Source organism: Delphinapterus leucas, chromosome 8 (assembly GCF_059928025.1).
Source record: "Delphinapterus leucas isolate spDelLeu-1000000601 "Yukka" chromosome 8, BTC_Dleu_Yukka2, whole genome shotgun sequence".
In the NCBI taxonomy this organism is placed as follows: Eukaryota; Metazoa; Chordata; class Mammalia; order Artiodactyla; family Monodontidae; genus Delphinapterus; species Delphinapterus leucas.
In genome coordinates this window covers 26,918,298-26,944,972 of record NC_143136.1, presented here as the reverse complement: position 1 = coordinate 26,944,972, position 26,675 = coordinate 26,918,298, and the positions used below count along the sequence as shown (strand labels likewise).

General features: G+C 34.9%; 1 protein-coding gene across 6 annotated transcripts in view; it reads right to left on the bottom strand.

The window, feature by feature from the left end:
- Nucleotides 1-26,675, bottom strand: part of KANSL1L (KAT8 regulatory NSL complex subunit 1 like) — a 155,580-nt gene that overhangs the window by 110,924 nt on the left and 17,981 nt on the right. For all 6 annotated transcript variants that reach the window (XM_089916426.1, XM_022567577.3, XM_022567571.3 and 3 more), the window contains one exon: nucleotides 834-975. In XM_089916426.1, coding sequence (XP_089772552.1) covers nucleotides 834-975 — 142 coding nt within the window. The remainder of the gene's footprint in view (nucleotides 1-833; nucleotides 976-26,675) is intronic.

The following is a 26,675-nucleotide window of genomic DNA, read 5'->3' as shown; positions in this document are numbered from 1 at the left end:
ACAGAAACAGACTTAGAGAACAAACTTATGGTTACCAGGGGGGAAGGGGGAGGGGGAGGAATAGATTGGGAGTTTGGGAATGACATGTACACACTGCTATATTTAAAATATATAACCAACAAGGATCTACTGTATAGCACAGGGAACTCTACTTAATACTCTGTAATAACCTAAACGGGAAAAGAATTTGAAAAAGAATAGGTACATGTATATATATAACTGAATCACTTTGTTATACACCTGAAACTAACACAGCATTGTTAGTCAACTTTACACCAATATAAAATTAAAATCTTTTAAAATATGTTGGTATCAGTGGCATAGGGAAAGGGAATGGGATCAGGAAGGATTATACAAGTACTTCAATTGTAAGGTAATGCTTTATTATTCTAAAAACAAAACCCAAATTAATAAAAATTTAATATTTGATAAATTTGAGGGTGGGTACACAGGTATTCATTATATTGCTTTCTAGAACATTTTTACGTGTTTTTAATTTTTCTTAAAACAAACAAAAAACTCTAAAGAGATTCCAATAAGATACACTCAGAATTTCTCACATATGTTAAAATAAATTCCAACAAAGTAGAGGTTTATAAAAAATGTTTATCATTTCTATTAACTGAAATCCAATAAAGAAATTCTTAACTGCTCAATATGATAAAATGTTTGTGATAAGTTACAAAAATAGTTTCAACTTACAGAATTAGTATATCAGAAATCTTAACATTAACTACATTTTTATAAAGCCTAATAACAATTATTTTGTGTGGAGAGATGAGAAGAAACTAAAACTAATAATATTTTTTTAAATAGAAGAGCACACACAATACCTTGGAGGCACGAATCTGCCTGTGAACATCCGTTAGTTGTTGGATTTTGTATTCTAGTTCTGAAATCTGGGCTTGAAGCCACGTCCAACGGCTGCCAACTCTTGCTCTGTCTACAAGCCACTTCCATTCAGTACTACAGTTACTGTGAACAAGACAAACACAGTTAGTCAAAGCACAAAGACAATCAAGTTTTCACAGAGATTGCTTAATAGCTTCCTTGACTCTTGTCATACAATCCCGAATTACTTTATAAAACATCTAATTATATGAAAGAAGAATGGTATATCAACTTCTCAAAGATTTGATTTCCTTATCTTTCTATCCCACAAACACCTGTTTTTATTCAATATTGTGTACCCAGTAGTAGGATAATCTCCTTGCTATTTAATACTTTATTAATGGTCAAGGGCTGAAACAGAAGTAGGCCAGCAAAGGAAAAGAAACAAGAATGACAATACTAACACCATGTAAAAACTGTTACATGAGCCTTTTATATGTAAGTAGATGTCAAGTATAAGACAAGTCATTTGAACTGCGCTAGATCTAAATCCATGTAACAAACCATAGAGTACTCAATTTTACTAAATGTAATTTTCATTTGCTAGAACAGGAATCAATTTTTTAATGTCAAAAATTATCAAAAATATGAATGCTCTGCTACATTTCAATAAACATATCAAATATATAAATCCTGAGATGTTTATTAAGATAAACAGCTTGTTAAAAACTTTATTCCTAGGATTCACAGCTCAGAGATGAGAAAGAATTTATATACAGGCTTTCTTTCATGCACATTTGAAAATAAGGGTTGAACCTTAATTAGCTCCTCTATCTTTTGGCAAGGGCACTGCTCTAACCCTCAGTTTGTGGGATTACAAATTAATTACCTTAAGAAAATATTTCAACCACTCCAACTAGAAAACAATCAGAGTGAGGGGGGGGAGGAGAGGGAGAGAGTGACAGACACAGAGAGAGAGAGAGAGAGAGAGAGAGAGAGAGAGAGAGAGAGAGAGAGAGAGAGGGAGAGAGAGAGAGAGAGAGGGTGTGTTTGTGTGTGTGTGGTGTTTGGGATAATTAATTAGGAGCTTCATACTGCCAAGGAAGAAATTGAAGAAGGCATAACAGAAGAAATTGAAAGTACAACTGAAGGGAAGTAACTACTTAATGGCAAAACACAAACTTCATGAAAAACTTGTCTAAAAATTGCATTTACTGTCAAAACCCATAGCATGCACAACGCTGAAAGTGAACCCTACCTAATGTAAACTATGGACTTTGAGTGATAATGATGTGTCACTGTAGGTTTATAGATTGTTACAAATTCACTACCTTTGTGCAGTATGTTGATAGTGGGGGAAGTAATATCCGTGTAGGGACAGGGGACATATAGGAACTCTATTTTCCACTCAATTTTGTTGTAAACCTAAAACTGCTCTAAAAAATAAACTTTATTAATTTTTACACGTTTAACATTAATGAAATATCTTTCATATAAACTTTAGCCAAAGAAAACATTTATGCTGAGATCATTTGTCAGAGAAACAGAATTATTGTAACTCTACTACACAGAATTTATTCATTATAACAGATTTTATGTCAATGTTCTCAAAAGGCTTTTTTTTTTCTTCAGATTCTAATTACCTACAATGTGACTGCAGAGACTGCCATATAAATTAGGACTTCTCTTGGTATTATTATTCAGTTTATAGTTATTATTGTGATTTTGTAAATGTGACACTATTTTAAATCACATTTTCATAGCTATGGACAAAATTAAAAATGCCTATTCAAAATACACTATTCACAGTTATAACAATACTAACTGCCAATCATGAAATTAATGAAGAAGGCAAGGACCATATCATGCAGTAGTTGCACAGGTGAGGGCAAAGTGTTGGATTTTATGCAAAAAGGAAGTTATTGGCGAGATAGTAACAAAATTTTTTTTTCGAAGCACTCTAGCTACTAGGTAAAGAAAGCATTGTAGTGGAACATGAGAGTAAATAAGGAAACCAATTAGGATGCAACTATAATAACCTAAATGTGGTACAGATAATTGTGATCTCTAAATATTTCATGTGCTGTCCTACATTTCCCAGCCTTCACTGCACTTAAGTTGGAGCCATGTGACTAGCTCTGACCAACAGGCTGTGAGCAAAAGTGATAAAGTCATTTCTAGTCCATCTGACCAACTTCAAAGCCACTGTGCAGATATTATAGCTACAAGATGGAAGAGGATCACAGCTCAAACTACACTGGACTTTACATAAGCCACAGTAAACCTTTGCTGTGCAAAATTACTGAGATTAGAAGGTTAATGTGTTACTCTAGAGCTTACTGTGACTAAAACAATGAGTAAAAGATGAAAATGGCCTGGACTGGAAATGGGGTGGGAGATAAAGAAGAGATGAAGATAAGAGGATGGACTCAAGGTTGATTTTAAAGTAGATAGGACTTGAAGAAGTATGATGTGGAAGTAAGCATGCAGAAATCAAAGATGACCTTAAACATTGTTTCATTAAATTTTGCTCCAGTCAGAAAATTTCCCTATAACATGCCACTTTGCTGGGTTGTCAAACTGATTATTAGCTCATGGAAATAGAGAAAAATAAAAGTTTATGGAGTTAATGTTATTGTATTTCTAGTACAAATACTGATACTGAAACTAAATTTACAAAAATCATTTTTATGTTCATATGTGACATTAAATTATCCTAACATAGAAAAAGTAGTAATATCGGATTTAATTTAAGTAAACTAAATAATACTGGGGCTTTGTAATAAGTGAAATGAATTTTCTGTAAAGGATACCTTATTCTACATTTTAACAGGAGTAAAATCTGTTTGCTATGCTTAAAAATGGTAACCAATCTTTTCCATCAAAAATGTTCTCTTGCTTGAAAAACTGTCTTTCTAAAAACTAACTATGGTTGTAAACATGTTACAGATAAGTATATGGCTCATTCAAAGGAGATTGACACCTGTTGTACCTCAAACACAAAACGTTTTATGTAAACAATTTATATAATCAATGATGTAATGGCTTTTATCTTAGAGTGTAACCAATCAGAACACAGCTGATGCAACAACAAACTAATAAGAATGTGAGGCAAACCCAGAATGTCTAGACTCCTCAGTTAGCATATAAGCCTGGCCTGCCAGGCCACTAAGATTTACTCCCTACATCTCTCTGGAGTGTGTTGAACTGATCAAAGACCAACACATGCCCTGATCTGCACTGGAAATAGGAGCCCCTACTTCTAGTGAAGATCAGGGCAAATACATCCATGAGTGGATACCACCTGGGCAGTGAGACTAGTCAGTCCTCAGAAAGGCAGCACATGCCTTCAATCCTCATCTTTACTTGTTTGCAGTCACAACTTAACTTACTGATGGAAATAAGTACAGGCTGTTTAAACCAAGTGGTTTTCAGTACAATTTCTCTTAGTACTAACTTCTGGTCAACATCATGAATCTACATCACTGTTTTGTTGTTGTTGTTTTGTTTGTTTTGTTCTCTCTCTACATCACTGTTTTAATCTTGAAGTGTAGTTTGTTCCTCAGAATAAGATAGAACTTTCTAATATTACACCTTAAGTTACCAAAACTTAAAGAAAAACTTGTATAATTTTGCCTTTAATAGAGTTTGTTAGCTTAGTAATAAAAATGAATTAACTATGATTTAAAAAATAAAAAAATAAGATCCAACTGTAAAAAATTATAATTCCAAGAAAAATAAGTTTTATCCTGGGGAAAATTACATTAAATTAGGCCAAACTTCTCCACTGGTGTTTGCTCACCTAGGAAGAGCTTAGTCTTCCCTGGAATTTGATTCCTTTAGACCAGGGGATAGCAAATTTTTCTGTAAGGAGGCAGACAGGAAATATTTGTTTCGTGGCCACAGGGTCTCTTTAATAACTACTCAACTCTCCTGTTATAGCATGAGAGCAGTCATAAATGAATGGGTGTAATGATGTTTCAATAAAACTTTGTCTACAAAAACAGACAATAGGCCAGATTTGGTCCATGGGCCATAGTTTTCCAATTCCTGACGTGGAACATGTTTTCATATGCATCCTATGCTTCCCAAGGGATTATGACTTCCTTTAATGAAGTGTCTTTTTAAATCTTTTGCTCATATTTAATTCGCTACCTTCCTGTCCATATAAGACTGTCAGACTGTATGTATTGGAAATACTTATAGCTCTCAATCTGTAGCTGGCCTTTCATTTTCCTAAAGGTGTCTTTTGAGCAGCAAAAGATTCTAATTTTGATGAAGCCCAATTTTTCAAACCTCCCTTTTATAGATAGTTCTTTTTATGTCCTAAGAAATATTTGATTAACATGAATTCATAAAGATTTATTCATGTTTCTAAAATATCAAAAAGTTTTAGTGTTTTTACTTTTAGATCTATAATCCAATTCAAGTCAAGCTCTGTGTATTGGTCCAGGTAAGGGTCCAGATTCATTATTTTCTATAGGATATCTAGTTCCTGAACCATTTGTTGAAAAGATTCTATAATCCTTTAATAGAAAAAAAAAAACAAAACTATCCTTGAATAGATAAAAGACTATATGAATACTACATGTTGTATATACACTTACATACACACTGAGAGCACTTAGGATATCTGTCTATCATCTATCTACCTACCTACATGGCTATCTACCTACCTACATGACCCAATACGACACTATTATTGTAGTTTAGAGTAATTCTTAAAATCCAGTAAATTCTTCAACTTTGTTATTTCTCAATATTGTTTCGACAATTCTAAATTTGAGAATCAGCTTGTCAATCTCTTAAAAAAAAAAAGAGCAGCATTTTGATAAGGATTTCATTGCATCCATGGATCTATTGGTGGAGAATTAACACAATACTGAATCTCCTAATCAATGTATAAGGTATTATTTCTCTGTGTATTTATGTACTGGTAATTTCTCTCAGCTATGTTTTATAGAGTTTTAAAATTTTATTTCTATGTATTTCATGTTTATGGAAGCTAGTATATAGCATTCATAAATTGTTTGGATGATAGTATATAAAAATACAGTTGATTTTTATGTGGTGACCTTATATACTTTGACCTTGTTAAATTCACTTAGGAGTTTTAGTATCTTCCTCATAGCAATAGTCCTTAGGATTTTCTATGTATATGATCATGTCAACTGCAAATAAAGCAGTTTGATTTATTTTTAATCTGGATTCCTTTTATTATTTTTCTTATCTTACTGCACTGGCTATGAATTCCAGTATAACATTAATTATAAGCTGTGTGAATGGACATCCTTACCTTCTTCCTAATCTTACAGAGAAAGCATTCAGTCTTTCATTGTTAAATGTAATGTTAGCTGTATACTTTTTATAAATGTCCTTCATCAGATTGAAGAAGTTTCTGTCTATTCTGGGTTTGTTGTGAATTTTTATCATGAGTAGGTTCGAATTTTGTCAAATAGTTTTTTGGTATCTCTGGAAAGTATCATATGCTGTTTCTCCTTTTTTATTTGATTGGTTTTAAATGTTAAAATCAACTTTGCTTTCTGGCATAAACCCCTTTGGTCATGACGCATTTTGTAATATGTTTTGCTAGATTCTGTTTGCTATTTCATTAGGGATATTTTGCATCTACAGTCAAAAGAGATATTGATCTATTTTTCTGTAATGTCTTTATCTGATTTTAAAATCAAGCTAATGCTGACCTCATAAAATGAGTCAAGAAGTGTTCCCTCCTCTATTTTTTGGAGGAGTTTGTATAAGATTGTAATTGTTTACTACTTAAGTTTCAATAAAATTAATCAGTGAAGCCATCTTGGCTTGGAGTTTCCTATAGGGAGTTTTTAATTATTAATTTATCTAATTGACATAAGGTTTTTCAAGTTTTCTATTTCTTCTTCTGTCAGTTTTGGTAATTTGTGTCTTTCAAGCACTTAGTCCATCTAAGTTACTGAACTTACTGGCATGAAATTGCTCATACTATTCCCTGATGATTCTATTAATGCCTATAATATCTACAGTGATGCTTTTCTTGCCTGTTATTGGTAATTTTTTTCCTTATCGATCTAGCTGGATATTTATCAACTTAATCTTTTCAAAGAACCAGCTTTGGTTTCACTGATTTTTCTCTGTTGTTTTTGTGTTTTATATTCATTGATTTCACTTTTTATCAGTTTTACCTTCTTGCTTTGGATTTAAGTTGCTCATTTTTTGCAGCTTCTTAAGAGGAAGGCTTATGCCATAAACTTTACACCTTCCTTCTTTTCTAATATAAGCATTTATAACCATAAATTTTCATGTAAGCATTGCATCCCACAAAATTTGATATGCTGTATTTTCATTATCATTCCATTAAGAACACTTTATAGATTCTCTTGTGATTTATTCTTTGATCTAAGCATTACTTGGAAATGTAGAGTTTAATTTCCATATATTTTTAGACATAAATATTTGCCATTTCCTACTACTTCTTCTTTCCGTTGTGCAGAACTGAGCTTTCACTCAGTATTATTTTCTTTCAGCCTGAAGATCATTTTAAGATTTCTTATAATATAGGTATACTAACAGGAAATTTTCTCACTTTGCTTATTTGGAAATATTATTTTGCTTTTGTTTTTAAAAATAATTTTAGGTTGATTTTTTTTTCCTTTCAGCCCTTTAAATATATCATTCCACTGTTTTCTAGTTTGCTTACCTTCTGATAAGTCAGCAGTCATTTTTTTTTTCTTTGCTTCCCTATATAAAAATTTTCCTTCCTCCTCTTAATGCTTTTAAGATATTTTTCTGTATCACTAGAACTTGGTGATTTGACTACAATACACCGTGGTGTGGTTTTGTTTGTAATCCTGCTTGTGATTTATTGGGATTCTTAGATCTGTAGTTTTATGATTTTTCCTTTTAAGTCCTTGAGCATACTTACCATATTTGAGATATTTTAAAGTCTTTGCCAACTAATCTCATCTCTGTCATTCCTGTCTTTTTCTATTGATGATTTTTCTCCTCCTTTGTATGTCTAGTAGTTTGTGTGTATGTATACATATGTGTATGTATGTAAATACACACACATTTATTATGGACACTATGAATATGATATTGTTGAATTTCTGGATTTTATGGTCTTCCTTTAAAGAGTGATAAATTTTGTTTCAATAGGTTATTAAATTACTTAATGTTCAACTTCATTCTTTTCAGATTCCTTCTAAGATTTGTTAGAGCACGTATACAGTAGCCATTAGTCATCAAGTCAGACTCAGCCTTACTCTTTGAGGTGTGACCAATCTGGGGTCTCTACTGAATACTCTAGATGTTCAACAAAGTCTCTCCACTCTGCTTATTCAGAACTCAAACATCTCTTAACCTTGTATGAGCATTGGAAGTTGTTCAGATTACATTGCCTAATAACTTTTTGTGTGCCCTTATGGAGTTTCACCTACACACACAGAGCTTAGTATTTAACAAAGGTCTCAAGGCGACCACATGAAGATTTATGAGGCTCTTTCTGTGCATACATAGGTCCCTACTCTTTAGTATTCTGATCTAACGATTCCAGCTATCTCATCCTCCCCCAATCTAATCTTTATTTCAATCAAGCAGGACCACTGTGCTCTACTTGGCTTTCCTCTCCCTACACCAGATATCTGAAAGTGCCTCCAGGCAGAAAACCAGGGCAATCACAGGGCTCACTTCATCTGTTTCTCTTTTCTCAGGAATCACTGAACCTCTGACCTCTGCTGCCATTTTCTGAAAATAATGACTGTTTCATATATTTTTGTCTAGATATTTACAGCCAAAGAGAAAGAACAGCACCAGTGACTCCACTCCATTATGGTTAGAAATCAAGGAACTTTTATATGTGTTTGTGTGTGTGTGTGTGATATCTCTAAAATGTTTCTATTTTGTTTCAAATATTTCCTATTCAAAATTTCACTGCCTTTTAAAAAAAACTACAGTTGCAGTTTAAGACCAGAATCTTAACAACAACAACAACAACAACAACAAAAATTGAAAGTGCTTCATGGATTCCTTTTTTGGGTGTTCCTGGACTATTTCATGAAAGCAGAGTTGTTTATCCATCTTATATCACACATCTATCTACCTTTCAACTGTTCTGTAAGAAAAACAGTTAATTTATGTTTGAGCCACTATAGTTTTAAGTCTCTTTTTTACAATTTAGCCTTTATGCTAAATGTTATAGAAATTCTTAGGAACAATAGAGTGGGTTATAAGATAAATCCAAAGCATTTCTATTAACTTAGAGGTAGGACAGAAAGCAGATAGGAAAGAGACATATGTTGGTGATCCTTTCTATACTACACTATACTATATATACTATACTAGCAAAATATGACCATTTAACAGAGAAACCAAGTGCCTACCAAGACTATAGCTCTAGCAGAAGCAGCTAGAAAAAGTCATAATGCTGTAATGAATTGACTACTACTTGTTGTTTTAAGCCTGATAAATGAATGAATTTAGGCAAGAATTAGTTCATTTACAAGCAGAGAAAAAAAAGAATACAACTCTGCTTAGGAAGGCTCTCTGACTATAGCCTACTTCTAACTTAATGGATAATCCAATAATACAGGGTACCTTGAAGGAATAGAAAAGCCAGTTGCTTCTCTTCTCTACAGCTAACAACAAAAAAATGTATTACAACAATCTCTCTTAAGAATTCTAAGCCACATAACAAGAGCCTGCCTAGGAGCAAAAGTCAGATTAACTCCTACCCAAATGTACTGTTTCAGGTGGCCACAAGGTATCAGTTATTAAGTTAAGGGAGAGTTGGATGCTCTGAGGAAAATAACTAGTAAAGTAACTAGTTTGTAGGCTTAGCAATTATGAGCAAGTGAGATCTTTGGTACTGGTATTTTCACATATAGCTGACTGGAGGCAAACAGAATTGAAACCTACATTTTTGAGGCAACTCTATTAGCAAAAAATACCACAAGTCTAGCATGCTCTACCCAGGGAGCCCAAGTTTGCACTGACAGGACACAGGGTGAGAATCCAGTGCAGCCTCAAATAAGGGTATGTTCTCCAACACCCATTTCCGATATAGACACAAAGGATGATAGATAAGGAATAATTCCTAAAAAAGCAAAGTCAGGGACTATGGAAAACAAAGGACAAAGGAACTTCTCTCAGAAAGCAGAATTAGGATCCTATCAAGTCCTTACTCCACTTCCAAAGCAAGAAGTCTTATTAATTATTGTAAGGACCAGGAACTTTCATGTGTATCCCATCCTTCTCTCTTTCCAGTAGGAGTTTTATTGTAGCTTTCCTGTCCCTACTTCAACATACATACAAGAAACAAGGTAAAAGCATTAGAAAAGTTGTCTCTGGGTTTATAGGTTACCGCATATAAGGAACCACATCTGGAACCGAAAGAGAGGACTTTTACTCCACCTGTTGAATGTGGCTTTGAGTCACAATCTTAATATATTGTGCAATTCTGCCTAGAAATCTGGCAAAACCCAATTTGTCATCTATCTAAACTGAAATTTTTAGTATTAAAGAATTCATACATTAGATTGGCATATTTGGTCTTGCTCTCCTACCATCTATCACCCCCTTCCCTTCAAAGAAAGGAAGAGAGAAAGAAAAAATGGAGAGGTTGGGGAATACTTATACATTCTATCAATACCACTCCCCCCTTTCTCTTGTATGAAAAGAATTTTGAAAGTTAATAGTCTGTTAAATTGTCTTACCTGTATTTTTAAAATCCTCACATAACATCAAAATTAACAATTAGGGACATACAAATAAAGGAAATAAATGATTTCTAAACTAATCAAAATATATTTGCTAAAAAACAGTGTGAAGTCATGTACATCATCAGTTCAACAAGCACTGTGTGTATGTGTGTGTGTGTGTGTGTGTGTACATGCATGTGTTTATATGTGTGCATGACTCTTTTGTTCAGGAAGCCAGGACATGGTATAGTGCTTCCAAACTATACACTGCATAAAGGCCTGGCTGAAAGGGCAAGCAGGACTAATTCAGCAAGAGTTTTGTACTCCAAGCTCTGCAATTAAAAATCTAAATCTACTCAGAGGAAGGAGCATTTTTTTCTACTGCATTAGAGATATGCTAAGACAGGAAAGAAAGTACACTCATTAAAAGACAAAGATTGTCAGAGTGGGTCAAAACACAAGACAAAACACAACACAAAAGGGCTTGGGATAGCCCTGCCAGCCACTATGATGAGCACTGAAAATAAATGAGATAAAAGAGGATTAGACTACCCCTGTTACTCAAAAAGGTGGCTACCACTAACTCAGAATTGAGTACAGGCATTTCTGCTATAACAGCATATATGCATTCCTAAATAACTCCATGTTCTGTAAAATAAAAAGAGCTAAACCTATGGAAAAAGTAGAATTGGAGTGAGAGGACTCAAAATCTATGGAATTAAGGACTATGGAGTCCTAACAAAACAATAACAAGCCGTATAAAAATATGAGTACAGTTGAGTTTCTACTGGCATTTGTATTAAGAGTAAGTCAGTCCATCCTTTAAAGCTTCATTTCCTGGAGCTCATTTTTTCCTTTGATGTGGGTCCTTGAAGACATTCACTTCTAATAGAGACCAGTTTAATAAAAATTAAAAATATCATCTGGTGATAGTTCCTTTGTATTAAAAAGAAATTGATAAAGGCTATCTTTACAACTTCTTCAACGAAACTTGCAACTTCCTCAGATCTTTTAATATAGTAGAATATACAGCAATTTTTTGTTAAAATTGTTAAGGTGCCAATAAACCAGCACCTTATTGTATTATACGTTACTTTTACAGAATATTCAGCATATTTCTTATACTACTAACGCTTTCTCTTTAGTTGTGAAAAAGCTTGCCCCTGATCTTTCCAAAACAATAACAGGTTCAAACTTGTTTAGGGGAAAAGAATCCAAGCCGAATTCCACATATTATTGGCATCATTCCCCTGTATGCCCAATGTTAAAAGAAAACAATTTTCCTTCTCTGAAAAATTAAGTCAGAAACTTAGATATACATAAAGAGAAGAAGTACACTGGAGAATAACTAAGGGTAAAATAAGTTTTATTTTTCTTATTCTTAATGGATCTAACAGATAATGGATTTGTTTGTTCAAAATAACAATGGCAACAATGTAACCAATTAGGTATGCACATGTGTGTGTGCTTATAAATGCCTACATATGCTTATATGTATAAATGAAATGAACGACAGGAGTGATACAAGGGACAAAGACAACAGGATTTTTTGTTATTATAAGGTACTTGCAGTAACTGGGAAGAGTTATAGTATTATTTGAAAGTAAAGGTGGATTAGCTATAAAAATACATTGCAAACTTTAGGGTAACAACTAAAAAAAATAAATAAGAAGTATAACTGATATGCTAAGACAGGAAAGAAAGTAGAATTATATAAAATGTTCAATTAAAATTGCAAAACGCAAAAAACTACAAAAGCCAGAAAATATACGGAAGACAAAAATGGGAGAAAAGAACATGAGCAACAAATAGAAAACAGTGACAAATATGGTAGATATTAAGCTACTACATCAATAATCATTTTAAACATCAATGGTCTAAATACACTCATTAAAAGACAAAGATTGTCAGAGTGGGTCAAAACACAAGACCCAACTAAATGTTGTCTACAAGAAACCCACTTTAAATATAAAGACACATATAGGTTAAAAGTAAGAGGGCAAAGTAGAAGGACCTTAAGCTTATCTCCTGAGATAAGAGAACACCAAAATCACAACATGAGAACACCAAAATCACAACAATCTGCAGAACAACCACCCTCTACAACTAAAGACATAAAGATGGAAACACAACAAGACTTGTAGGAGGGGCAGACTCGTGATATCATCAAATCCCATACCACTGGTGGGTGACCCACAAACTGGAGAATAACTATATTACAGAAGTTCTCCCACAGGAGAGTTCTGAGCCCCATGTGAGTCCCCCCTATCTAGGGGTCTGGCACCAGGAAGAGGAGCCCCCAGAGCATTTAGTTTTGAAGGCCAGTGGGCTTGATTGCAGGAGCTCCACAGGCTTGGGGGAAATAAAGACTTCACTCTTAAAGGGCACACACAAAATCTCACACACACCAGGACTAAGGGAAAAAGCAGTAATTTGATGGGAGCCTGGGCCAGACCTACCTGTTGGTTTTGGAGGGTCTCCTGGGGAGGTAAGGGGTGGCTGTGGCCCACTCCAGGGTCATAGATGGTGGATATATCATGGAGCATTCATCAGCAAGTGAGCTCTCTAGGAGGCTGGCATTTTGGCACCAAGACCTGACCCCACCCAACAGCCTGCAGGCTCCAGTGCTGGGATGCCTCAGACCAAACAACAAACTGGGTGGGAACACAGCCCCACCAATCAGCAGTCAGGCTACCTAAAGACTTCCTAAACTCACAGCCACATCTAGGTATGCCCCTAAATACAGCCCTGCCCACCAGAGGACCAAAACCCAGCTTCACCCAAATGCAGGCCAGACACTAGCCTGGGACCAGCTGGCTCCTGGACCTTGGGTGTCAGAGGGAAGTGCACTCCTGGGATGCATAGAATGTTTCCTATAGAGGGCCTCTTCTCCACGGTCAAGAAATGTAACCAACCTACCACATACATAAAAATACAAATAGCAATTTACACAAAATTAGGTGACAGAGTAATATGTTTCAGACAAAGGAATAAGATTAAACCACAAAAGAAGAACATAATATGTTTCAGACAAAGGAATAAGATTAAACCACAAAAGAAGAACAAAGTGACATGGAAATAGGCAGTCTCCCTGAGAAAGAGTTGACAGTAATGATCATAAATATGATCAAAGAACTTGGGAGGAGAATGGATGCATAGAGCAAGAAATTAGAAGTTTTTAACAAAGAGCTAGAAAATATAAAGAACGAAACAGAATTGTAAAATACGGGACTTCCCTGGTGGTCCAGTGGTTAAGACTGCGTGCTCCCAATGCAGAGGGCACGGGTTCAACCCCTGGTCAGGGAATGAAGATTCCCGCATGCTGCACAGTGTGGCCACAAAAAAACAAAAAACAACAACAACAAAAAAATTGAAGAATAACTGAAATGAAAAATACACTAGAAGGAATCAAGAGTAGACTAAATGAGGCAGAAGGACAGATCAGTGAGATGGAAGACAGAGTAGTGGAATCACTGCTGCTGAATAGAAATAAAAAAGAATGGAAAGGAATGAGGACAATTTAAGAGACCTCTGAGACAACATGAAGCATGCTAATATTCGCATTATAGGGATCCTAGAAGGTGAAGAGAAAGAGAATGGGCCTCAGAAACTATTTGAAGAGATAATAGCTGTAAACTTCCCTATCCTGGGGATGGAAACACTCACCCAAGTCTAGGAAGTGCAGCGTCCCATGCAGAATTAACCCAGAGGAATACACCAAAACACATTGTAATCAAAATGACAAAAATTAAAGATAAAGAGAGGATATTAAAAGCAACAAGGGAAAAGCAACAAATAACACAAGGGAATTTCAATAAGGCTATCAGCTGATTTTTCAGCAGAAACTCTGCAGGCCAGAAGGGAGTGACATGATATACTTAAAGTGATGAAACAGAAAAACCTACAACCAAGAATACACTACCCAACAAGACTCTCATTCAGATTTGATGGAGAAATCAAAAGGTTTACAAACAATCAAAAGCTAAAAGAATTCAGGACCACCAAACCAACTTTACAGCAAATGCTAAAGGAAGTTCTCTAGGCAAAAAAGAAAAGGTCACAACTAGAAACAAGAAAATTACAAACTGGAAAAGCTCACTGGTAAAGACCAACATAGAAAAAAGGTAGGAAATAATCCATGCACAAAGCTAGTAGGGAAGTTAAAAGACAAAAGTAGTAAAATTATTTGTATCCACAATAAGCAGTTAAGGGATACACAAAACAATTAGATGTAAAATATATCAAAAACAATAATCATAAAGGGAGAACAGTACAAATGCAGGGTATCTAAAATGTGTCTGAAATTAAGAGATCAGCAACTTAAAACAAGCACATAAAAATATACACTCTGTGGGCTTCCCTGGTGGTGCAGTGGTTGAGAGTCCGCCTGCTGATGCAGCGGACACAGGTTCGTGCCCCGGTCCGGGAAGATCCCACATGTCACAGAGCAGCTGGGCCCGTGAGCCATGGCTGCTGAGCCTGTGTGTCCAGAGCTGTGATCCGCAATGGGAGAGGCCACAACAGTGAGAGGCCTGCATACCGCAAAAAAAAAAAAAAAAAAAATATATATATATATATATACACACTCCTATACGAAAACCTCATGATAACCACAAAACAAAATCTATAATAGATATACTCGCAAAAAAGAAAAAGGAATCCAAACATAACACTAAAGACAATCATCAAATCACAAGAAAAGAGAGTAAAAGAAGAAAGGGGGGGGGGAAAGACCTACAAAAACAAATCCAAAACAATTAACAAAATGGGAATAGGAACATACACATTATTAATTACCTTAAATGTAAATGGACTAAATGCTCCAACCAAAAGATACAGACTGGCTGAATGGATACAAAAACAAGGCCCATATATTTGCTGCCTACAAGAGACTCACTTCAGATCTAGAGACACATACATAATGAAAGTGAGGGCATGGGAAAAGGTATTCCATGCAAATGGAAATCAAGGGAAAGCCAGAGTAGCAATACTTATATCATAAAAAGTTGACTTTAAAATAAAGACTGTCACAAGACAAAGACGGACACTACATAATGATCAAAGGATCAATCCAAGAAGAAGATATAACAATTGGAAATATATATATGCACCCAATATAAGAGCACCTCAATAGATAAGGTAAATGTTAACAGACATAAAAGGAGAAATTGATAGTAACACATTAATAGTGTGGTGACAGTAACACCCCACTTACATCAATGGACAGATCATCTACACAGAAACTCAAAAAGGAACGGCAAGCCTTAAATGACCCATTAAGACCAGATGGACTTAATTGATATTTATAGAGCATTCCATCTGAAAGCAGCAGAATACACATTCTTTTCAAGTGCACATGGAACATTCTCCAGGACAGATAACACCCTGGGCCACAAAGCAAGCCTTGGTAAATTTAAGAAAACTGAAATCATATCAAACATCTTTTTGGACCACAACACTATGAGGCTAGTAATCAACTACAAGAAAAAAAAAAACTGCAAAAAACACAAACACATGGAGGCTAAACAATATGTTTAACTAAACAATCAATGGATCATTGAAGAAATCAAAGAGGAAATCAAAAAATACTTAGAGACAAATGAAAATACGACAATCTAAAACCTATGGGATGCAGCAAAAGCAGTTCCAAGAGGGTAGTTTATAGCAATACAACCGTACCTCAGGAAACAAGAAAAATCTCAAATAAACAACCTAATCTTATGCCTAAAGCAACCAGAGAAAGAAGAACAAAACCCAAAATTAGTAGAAGAAATCATAAAGATCAGAGCAGAAATAAATGAAATAGATACTAAAATAAAAAACAGAAAAGATCAATGAACCTAAAAGCTGGTTCTTTGAAAAGATAAACAAAATTGATAAACTGTTAACCAGACTCATCAGGAAAAAAAGGGAGAGGGTCTAAATTAATAAACTCAGAAATGAAAAAAGAACAAGTTACAACTGACACCACAGAAATAGATCGCATCATAAGATACTACAATAAACAACTATACACTAATAAAATGGACAACCTAGAAGAAATGGCTAAATTCTTAGAAAGGTACAATCTCCCAAGACTGAACCAGAAAGACACAGAAAATAAGAACAGACCAACTACCAGTAACAAAATTGAATCAGTAATTAAAAACTCCCAGCAAGCAGAAGTCCAGGAACAGATGGCTTCACAGGTGAATTCTACCAAATATTTAGAGAAGAGTTAACATCTATCATTCTCAAACTATTCCTGAAACTGCAAAGGAAGGATCGCTTCCAAACTCACTCTATCACCCTGGGCCACTATCACTCTGACATTAAACCTAGACAAAGATATCAAAAAAAAAGAAAATTATAGGCCAATATCATTGATAAAAATAGATGAAAAATCCTCAGCAAAATACTAGCAAACCGAATCCCACAATACATTAAAAGGATCACACACCATAATCCAGTGGGATTTATCCCAGTGATGCAAGGATTTTTCAATATCTGCAAATAACTGAATCTGATACACCACATTAACAAACTGAAGCATAAGAACCATATGATCATTTCAACAGATGCAGAAAAAGTTTTTGAGAAAATTCAACATTTATGATAAAAACTCTTCAGTAACCAGGCAAAGAGGCAACTGACCTCAACATAAGAAAGGCCATATATGACAAACCCACAGCTAACATCATACTCAATGATGAAAAACTGAAAGCATTTCCTCTAAGATCAGGAACAAGACTAGACTGCCCACTCTCACCACTTTTATTTAACATAGTTTTGGAAGATCTAGCCACAGTAATCAGAGAAGAAAAAGAAATGAAAGGAATCCAAATTGGAAAGGAAGAAATAAAACTGTCGCTGTTTGCAGATGACATGATGCTATACACAGAAAATTCTAATGACACTACCAGAAAACTACCAGAGCTCATCAATGAATCTGGTAAAGCTGCAGGATACAAAATTAATATACAGAAATCTGTTGCATTTTTATACTCTAAAAGAGAAAGTAAGGAAACAACCATAATACTATGATGAAAGAAATTGAAGATGACACAAACAGATGGAAAGATATATCATGTTCTTGGATTGGAAGAATCAATACTGTTAAAATGACCATACTACCCAAGACAATCTACAGATTCAATGCAATCCTTAGCAAATTACCAACGGCACTTTTCACAGAACTAGAGCAAAAAAACTTAGAAATTTGTATGGAAACACAAAGACCCCAAATAGCCAAAACTCTCTTGAGAAAGAAGAATGGAGCGGAAGGAACCAGGCACCCTGACTTCAGACTAAACTACAAAGCTAATCAAAATAGTATAGTACTGGCACAAAAACAGACACATAGAACAATGAAACAGGACAGAAAGCACAGAAATGAACCCACACACTTATGGTCAATTAATCGACAACAAAGGAGGCAAAAATATACAATGGAGAAAAGACAGTCCCTTCAATAAGTGATGCTGGGGAAACTGGACAGCTACACGTAAAAGAATGAAATCAGAAAATTCTCTAACACCATATACAAAAATAAACTCAAAATGGATTAAAGACCTAAATGTAAGACCAGATACTATAAAACTCTTAGAGGAAAATATAGGCAGAACACCCTTTGACATAAATCACAGCAATATCTTTTTCAATCTGTCTCCTAGAGTAATGGAAATAGAAACAAAATAAACAAATGGGACCTAACGAAACTTGAAAGCTTTTGCACACCAAAGGAAACCATAAACAAAACAAAAAGACAACCTACGGACTGGGAGAAAATATTTGCAAATGATGCTACCAACAAGGGATTAATTTCCAAAATATATGAACAGCTCATACAGCTTAATGTCAGTAAAACAAACGACCCAATCGAAAAGTAGGCAGAAGACCTAAATAGACATTTCTCCAAAGAAGACATACAGATGGCTAACAGGAACACAAAAAGATGCTCAATATCACTAATTATTATATTAATACAAACCCAAACTACAATGAAGTATCACCTCACATCAGTCAGAATGGCCATCATTAAAAACTCTACGAATAGTAAATCCTGGAGAGGGTGTGGAGAAACAGGAACTCTCCTATAGTGTTGGTGGGAATGTAAATTGGTGCAGTCACTATGGAGAACAGTATGTAAGTTCCTTAAAAAACTAAAAATAGAGTTACCATATGATCCTGCAATCCCACTCCTGGGCATATATCCAGAGAAAACTTTAATTTGAAAAGATATATGCACCCAGTGTTCATAGCAGTACTATTTACAATAGCCAAGACATGGAAGCAACACCAACAGATGAATGGATAAAGAAGATATGGTATATATATACACAATGGAATATTACCCAGCCATAAAAAAGAATAAAATAATGCCATTTGCAGCAACATGAATGGATCTAGAGATTATCATATTAAGTGAAGTAAGTCAGAAAGAGTTAAGACAAATATCATATAATATTACTTATATGTGGAATCTTAAAATATGATACAAATGAACTTATTTACAAAACAAAAATAGACTCACAGACACAGAAAACAATTTTATGGTTACCAAAAGGGAGGGGGAGAGATAAATTAGGAGTTTGGGATTAACATATACACACTACTATATACAAAATAGGTAAACAACAAGGACCTACTGTATAGCACAGGGAACTATGCTCAATATCTTGTAATAACCTATAATGGAAAATAATCTAATATATACATATATATATATATATATATATGACTCAATCACTTTGCTGTACACTTGAAAGTAACACAACATTGTAAATTAACTATACTTCAATTTAAAAAAAAATAATTGTTTTATGTACAAGGCTAACAGGTCCAGAGGGAGAATTGTAACCATTTATCTCACTAATAAATAACTGCTATACTTAAAAAAAAAAAGAAAAAAAAAAAAAACTAAACTGAAGAGACAGAGAAAGTTAGGCCATGCTAACACTAATCAAAAGAAAGTGGGAGTAGGTATGTTAATTTCAGACAGAGAAAACGTCACAGCAAGAAAAGTTATCATTGATAAAGAGGGGTATTACATAATAATAAAAGGGTCAACACTTCAAGAAGATAACAATCCTTAATGTGTATGCATCTAACAAAGAGCATCAAACTATGTAAGGCAAAATTGACAGATGACTGCAAGAAGAAATAGATGAATCCACTATTATATCAGAGACTTTAACATTCTCTCTATCAGAAATGTGCAGATCCAACAGGCAGAAAATCAGTAAAGACAGAGATGAACTCAACAGCACCAGTAATCAGCTGGATATAATTGACACCTATAGCCTACTTCATCCAACAACAGCAGATTACACATTTTTCTCAAGCTAACATTAAACATTCACCAAAACAGACCATATTCTGGGCCATAAAACACACTTCAACAAGTTTTAAAAAACAGAAATTATATAATGTCTGCTGTCAGGCCACAATGGAATTAAATTAGAAATCATTAACAGAAAGGTTAACTGGAAAATCCCCAAATACTTGGAGACTAAACAACACACTTTTAATTAATACATGGGGTGAAGAAGAAATCTCAGTAGAAATTTTAAAATACTATGAATGAAAGGAAAATGCAAATATAAGTCTCAAAATTTGTGGGATACAGTGGAAACATTGCTTACAGGAAAAAGCATAAGAGAAAAAACAGAATTTATAGCATTAAATTCATACATTAGAAAAGAAGAGAGATCTAAAAATCAACCATCTAAGCTCCACTTTAGGAAACTAGAAAAAGAAGAGCAAGTTAAATCCAAAGTAAGTAGAAGAAAAGAAATAATAAAAATCTGAGCAGAAATCAATGAGACTGAAAACACGAAATCAACTGAGAAAAATCAACAAAACCAAAAAATGGTTCTTTGAAAAGATCAGTGAAGTCAATAAGCCTTTGTCCTGGATAACCAGAACTAAAGAGAGACCACAGAAATTACCGAATAACAGAAATGGAAGAGGAGACTTCACCACAGATCCTATGAACCCTAAACGGATAATCAAGGAGTAACATGAACAACTCTAAGTCCACTAATTTGATAATGTAGAGGAAATGGGCTAATTCCTTGAAAGGTACAATCTGCCAAACCTCAAACAAGAAGAAATAAACAATCTGAATAGACCTGTATCTGTTAAAGAAATTAAATCAATAATTAGTAACCTTCCAAAACAGAAAGCAGCAGGCCCAAATGGGTTCACTGATAAATTCTACCAAAAATTTAAAGAATAAATTTTACGAATTCTCTAGAATCTCTTTCAGAAGATAGAAGGAGAGGGACTACTTCCTAACTCACCTATGAGGTCAGCATTACCCTAATACCAAAACCAGATAAAGCTATTACAAGAAAACTACAATCTCATGAAGATAGACACAAAGAACCACAAAATGTTAGCAAATTGAATTTAAAAATGTATAAAAAGACTTACATACCATAACCAAGTGGGATTTATCCTAGGTATGCAAAGCTGGTTCAACATCCAAAATCAATTAATGTGATCTATCATATCAACAGGCATCATATTATCATATCAGTATCACATCATTACATCATATCACATCAAAGAGAAAACAATCACATGACCATACCAATAGGTGCACAAATAGCATTTCACAAAGTACAACACACACTCACAATGAAAACTCTTAGTAAACTAGAAAAAGAGGGAATTTTCTCAACCTGATAAAGATTATCTACCAAAAACTTACAGCTATATCATACTTAATTGTAAGAGAGTAGAACCTTTCCCACTAAGATCAGGAACAAGACAAGATATCCCGTCATCTCTCCTTTTCAACATTGTACTGGAAATCGTAGCTAAAACAATAGGACAAGAAAAGGAAATAAAAGATATACAAGTTTGTAAGGAAGAAATAAAACTCTGTTCACAGATGACATGATTATCTATGGGAAGAATCCAAAAGAATCATTTTTAAAAAGCCTACAACTAATAAGCAATTACAGCAAGGTTGCAAGATACAAAGTTGATATACAAAAGTCAACTGCTTTCTCATATACCAGCAGTAAAAAAGCAGAATTTGAATTAAAAGCACATTACCACCCCCCAAAATGAAATACTTAGGTATAAATCTTACAAAATATGTATAAGATCTATATGAGGAAAACAACAAAACTATGATTAAAGATATCAAAGAAGAACTAAAAAATTAGAGAGAAATTCCATGTTCATGGATAGGAAGATTCAATATTGTCAGTATACCAGTTTTTCCCAACTGGATCTATAGATTCAATGCAATGCCAATCAAAATGCCAGCAAGCTATTTTGTGGAAATAAACAAAATGATTCTAAAGTTTATATGGAGAGGCAAAAGACCCATGATAGCCAACACAATATTGAAGGAGAACAGCAAAGTCAGAGGATTGACACTATCCATATTCAAGACTTAGTATAAAGCTACAGTAATCAAGACAATGTGGTATTGGCAGAAGAACAGACAAATAGATTAACTGAACCAGATATAGAGCCCCCAAATAAATGCACAAAAATATGGTCAACTGGTTTTTGACAAAGATGTGAAAGCAATACAGTGGAGAAAAGGCAGTCTTTTCAATATATAGTGTTGGAAAAACTAGACATCCACATGTAAAAAAAAAAAAAAAAGAATCTAGACATAGACCTTACACTCTTCCCAAGAATTAACTCAAAAATGATCATAGGGATTTCCCTGGTGCTGCAGTGGTTGAGAGTCCGCCTGCCAGTGCGGGGGACACGGGTTCATGCCCCGGTCCAGGAGGATCCCGCAGGCCACGGAGCGGCTGGGCCCATGAGCCATGGCTGCTGGGCCTGCGCATCCGGGGCCTGTGCTCCACAATGGGAGAGGCCGCAGCGTTGAGAGGCCCGCGTACCACAAAAAAAAAAAAAAAAAAAAATCATAGAACTAAATGTAAAACGCAAAACTATAAAATTCCAAAAAGATAACATAGGAGAAAATCTAGGTGACCTTGCATATGGTGATGACACTTTAGACAAAACAAAGGCATGATCCAAGAAAGAAATAATTGATAAGCTAGACTTCATTAAAATTAAAAACTTCTCCTCTGTAAAGACACTTGAAAGAGAATAAGAAGGCAAGCCAAAGGCTGGGAGAAAACACTTGCAAAAGATATATATAATAAAGGACTATTATCTGAAATATACAAAGAACTCTTAAAACTCAACCCAATTAAAAAATAGGCAAAGGCTTGAACAGACACCTCACCAAAGAAGATATATATATATATGGCAAGTAAGCAGATGAAAAGATGTTCAACATCATATGTCATTTGGGAATTGCAAATTAAAACAACAATAAGATACCACTACACATCTGTTACAATAGCCAAAATCCGAAACACTGACAACACCAAATGCTGGCAAAGATGTGGAGCAATAAGAACTGTCATTCATTGTTGGCCGGAATGAAAAATAGTATAGCTACTTTGGAAGACAGTTTGGCAGTTTCTTACAAAACTAAACATACTCTTACCATATAATCCAGCAATTGGACTCCTTGGCATCTACGCAAATGAATTGAAAATGTATGTCCACACAAAAACCAGCATGCAGATATTTATAACAGCTTTATTCATAATTTCCAAAACCTAGAAGCAACCAAGACACCTTTCAACAAGTGAATGGATAAACTGTGGTTATAGGCAGACAATGGAATATTATTCAGTGCTAGAAAGAAATGAGCTATCAAACCAGGAAAAGGCAAGGGAAAAACTTAAATGCATAGTACTAAGTAAAGAAGCCAATCTGAAAAGGCTACATACTATATGATTCCAACTATATGACTTTCTGTAAAAGAAAAACTAAGGGGCTTCCCTGGTGGCGCAGTGGTTGAGAGTCTGCCTGCCGATGCAGGGGACATGGGTTCGTGCCCTGGTCCAGGAAGATCCCACATGCCGCAGAGCAGCTGGGCCCGTGAGCCATGGCCGCTGAGCCTGCGCGTCCAGAGCCTGTGCTCCACAACAGGAGAGGCCACAACAGTGAGAGGCCCGCGTACCACACACACACAAAAAAGGTGATAAATACAAAACAATTTGTCAACTTGATATTATACAAGTATAAAAGTACTCATTTGCAATTTATTAATGTAATGTTATTCATCTCTTTACTCTCTGAATGTCACACTGAGCTCATATTCCTATTTATCAAATTTCTCAAAGGGAAATTCATCACCTGGTTTTTTTCTTTCTACTGGCAAAATAGGAAGTGTTTATACAGAAAACTGAGTATTCATTTCTGCAGCTCTGCAAGAAACTATTTACTTAGCTCTTTCCCATCTTTCAATCTAGAAAGAGTCACCTCACAGCTTATAATTAAACAACTCTCCCTTCTTTCTTAGTATATATCTGATTTTGTTTAAAAGAATTTCCTTATCAAGACAGCCAATTTACATACTGAAGTAAAAACTAAAAAGAAAATTTGAATACATGGAAACTAATATGGAAAAATGAAGAGATTTTTCTCCAAACATCCAAGATGGTTGAGTGATTTGGAAGATACTGGCAGATTTCCTCAGATAAGAAAAGAAGCCATGTTTCTTCCTTTTTCTTACAACATTGAAGGATCAGAACATGTCTGTGTTAAAATCTATGAGTTTTCCCACATGCATCCTGGAAGAAAGTAACTAATCATCATTTCCCAGAGGAGGAGAAGAAATAAATAAATAAAAGCTAGAACTCTAAGGCCTTACCACCAGATGAGAGGTAACATAATTGTAACACAGTGTGTCGAACCCACCCACATCCCTTCACACATACCAGTTCAGCAGACACAGACCTGACTTCCAACTGCCAGCACCTGCATTTCTTTGAGGGCTTTTTGTTGTTGGTGCTTAAGCGGTCTTTGTCACTCAAGTGGCAGAACAGAACTGCCAGGGAATTAGTAAAACCAGGAATAGTCTTCACCCAGTAACTGACGGGATTTGATGTGCAAATACTCCAGCTTCTTCACCTCTCAAATGGTTAACTCAGGCATGTATTTTACACTGGCTCCTCAAGTCTTCCATGGGATATTAAGCTCCAGTCTTCCACAACCATAAACTGCTTAATAAGGCACTCTTTATTGGCTGTCAAATCAGTGCCTTATTAGGCATAGGTACTTTATATTTATTATTTCATCTAATCATCTCCAGAACTCTTTAAGGTAGACCAAAAAAGAGGAATCTGATTCAGTGGGTTAAGAATAACCTAACCATTGCTCAGAGTCACAGAGCAAGCCACGACTGTAACACAAGTATGTCCATAACTTGTGTTCCTTCACCAAAGGGACAGAACACAGAGCGGGGAGATTCCATTCATATTATAAGGATTATATCTCAAACCTACAAAAAATATAAAGTCCTCCTGTTTTGCTTTGCAAAGTAAATTGACTTTTTAAAAAAGTGCCTAATGCACATTAGTCTTTCAGCCAAAAGTTATCTTTAAAGTGTATCAGTAATGTCATTATAAATTAATCTACTGTCTACATATAAATATATATTTTAAATAACTGGTAATGGCTAATGTGAGTACTTTCCAATTTCTTAAAACTATCATATTCCTTCACAGGTAAATTTCCTGATGAGAGTGATGGAGTGAAGGAATTTGTTTTTCTTATATGGGCTATAAACTAAAAAAAAAAAAAAAAAAAGACATTAGTTATCATATAATCTAAGATTTTTAAGATAAACATAATACATATATCAATTTTACTTATCAAAATTAAAATTTTAAATATTAGAATAAAATAATGACTTTCAAATGTCCATATTTTGGTATATTTTATTCATTCATTCATTCAACACACACTCATGCGGGTTCTAAGATGTATAAGATACATTTAGTGACCAGTTTGTTACTAGAGACCAAGGAAGAAAGGAGGGAAAAATCAAGTAAAGATATACTGCAGAATGGAAGAAGAAAAAATAAAACATAAAGAAAGAGAAAATTTTACAGACTGCCAACCTCGATTTTTGTACCTTTACAGCTACATATACAAATACAGAAAAATTCATTCATTCACTCAACCAACACCAAATAACCACTAAAAAGCAGACAGTGCTAGGAACTGGGTATACAATGACAGAAAAAGTAGTACTTGCCTTTAAGTTGCTTAAAATTAAGTTGCATAGCAAAGGAAGCTATCAAAAAATCAAAAGGCTGAATGCTAAATGGGAAAATATATTTGCAAATGATATATCTGATAAAGGGTTAATATCCAAAATATACAAAGAACTCATACAACTCAACATCAAAAACAAACAACCTGATTAAAAACTGAGCAGATTGGGGCTTCCCTGGTGGCGCAGTGGTTGAGAGTCCACCTGCCGATGCAGGGGACACGGGTGTTGGCCCGGTCCGAGAAGATCCCACATGCCGCAGAGCAGCTGGGCCCGTGAGCCATGGCCGCTGAGCCTGCGCGTCCGGAGCCTGTGCTCCGCAACGGGAGAGGCCACAACAGTGAGAGACCCGCGTACCACAAAAAAAAAAAAAAAAACTGAGCAGAGGACCTGAATAGACATTTTTCCAAAAAAGACATACAGATAGCCAATAGGCACGTGAAAAAGTGCTCAGCATCACTAATCATCAGAGAACTGCAAATCAAAACCACAATGAGCTATCACCTCACACCATTAGAATAGTTATTATCAAAAAGACAAGAAATGACAAGTGTTGATGAGGATGCAGAGAAAAAGGACCCCTGTGGTCTGCTGTTAGGAATGTAAATTTGTGCAGCCACTATGGAAAACAGTATGGAGGTTCCTCAAAAAATTTAACGATAGAACTACCTTATGATCTAGCAATCCATTCCCTGGTATTTATCCAAAGAAAATGAAAACACTAACTCGAAAAGATATGTGCACCCCCATGTTCATTGCAGCATTATTTACAAGAGCCAAGACACGGAAGCAACCACAGCAGTGAGAGGCCCGTGTACCAAAAAAAAAAAAAAAAAGGAAACCCTGCCCATTAGCTCTTCTCAACAACAAAATGTAAATAATTTACAGCATTTATCTACTAAATGTTATTAAATTGAATTACTTCAAAAGCATTATAAATAGAAAACCTGATAAATTTCTGGACTTCTTATAGAACACATTTGCTTAATAATGTGTAAGCATCATTGATATAATGTTGACAAAGTTGGATGGTCCAACAGAAAGTGCATAGGTTTCAA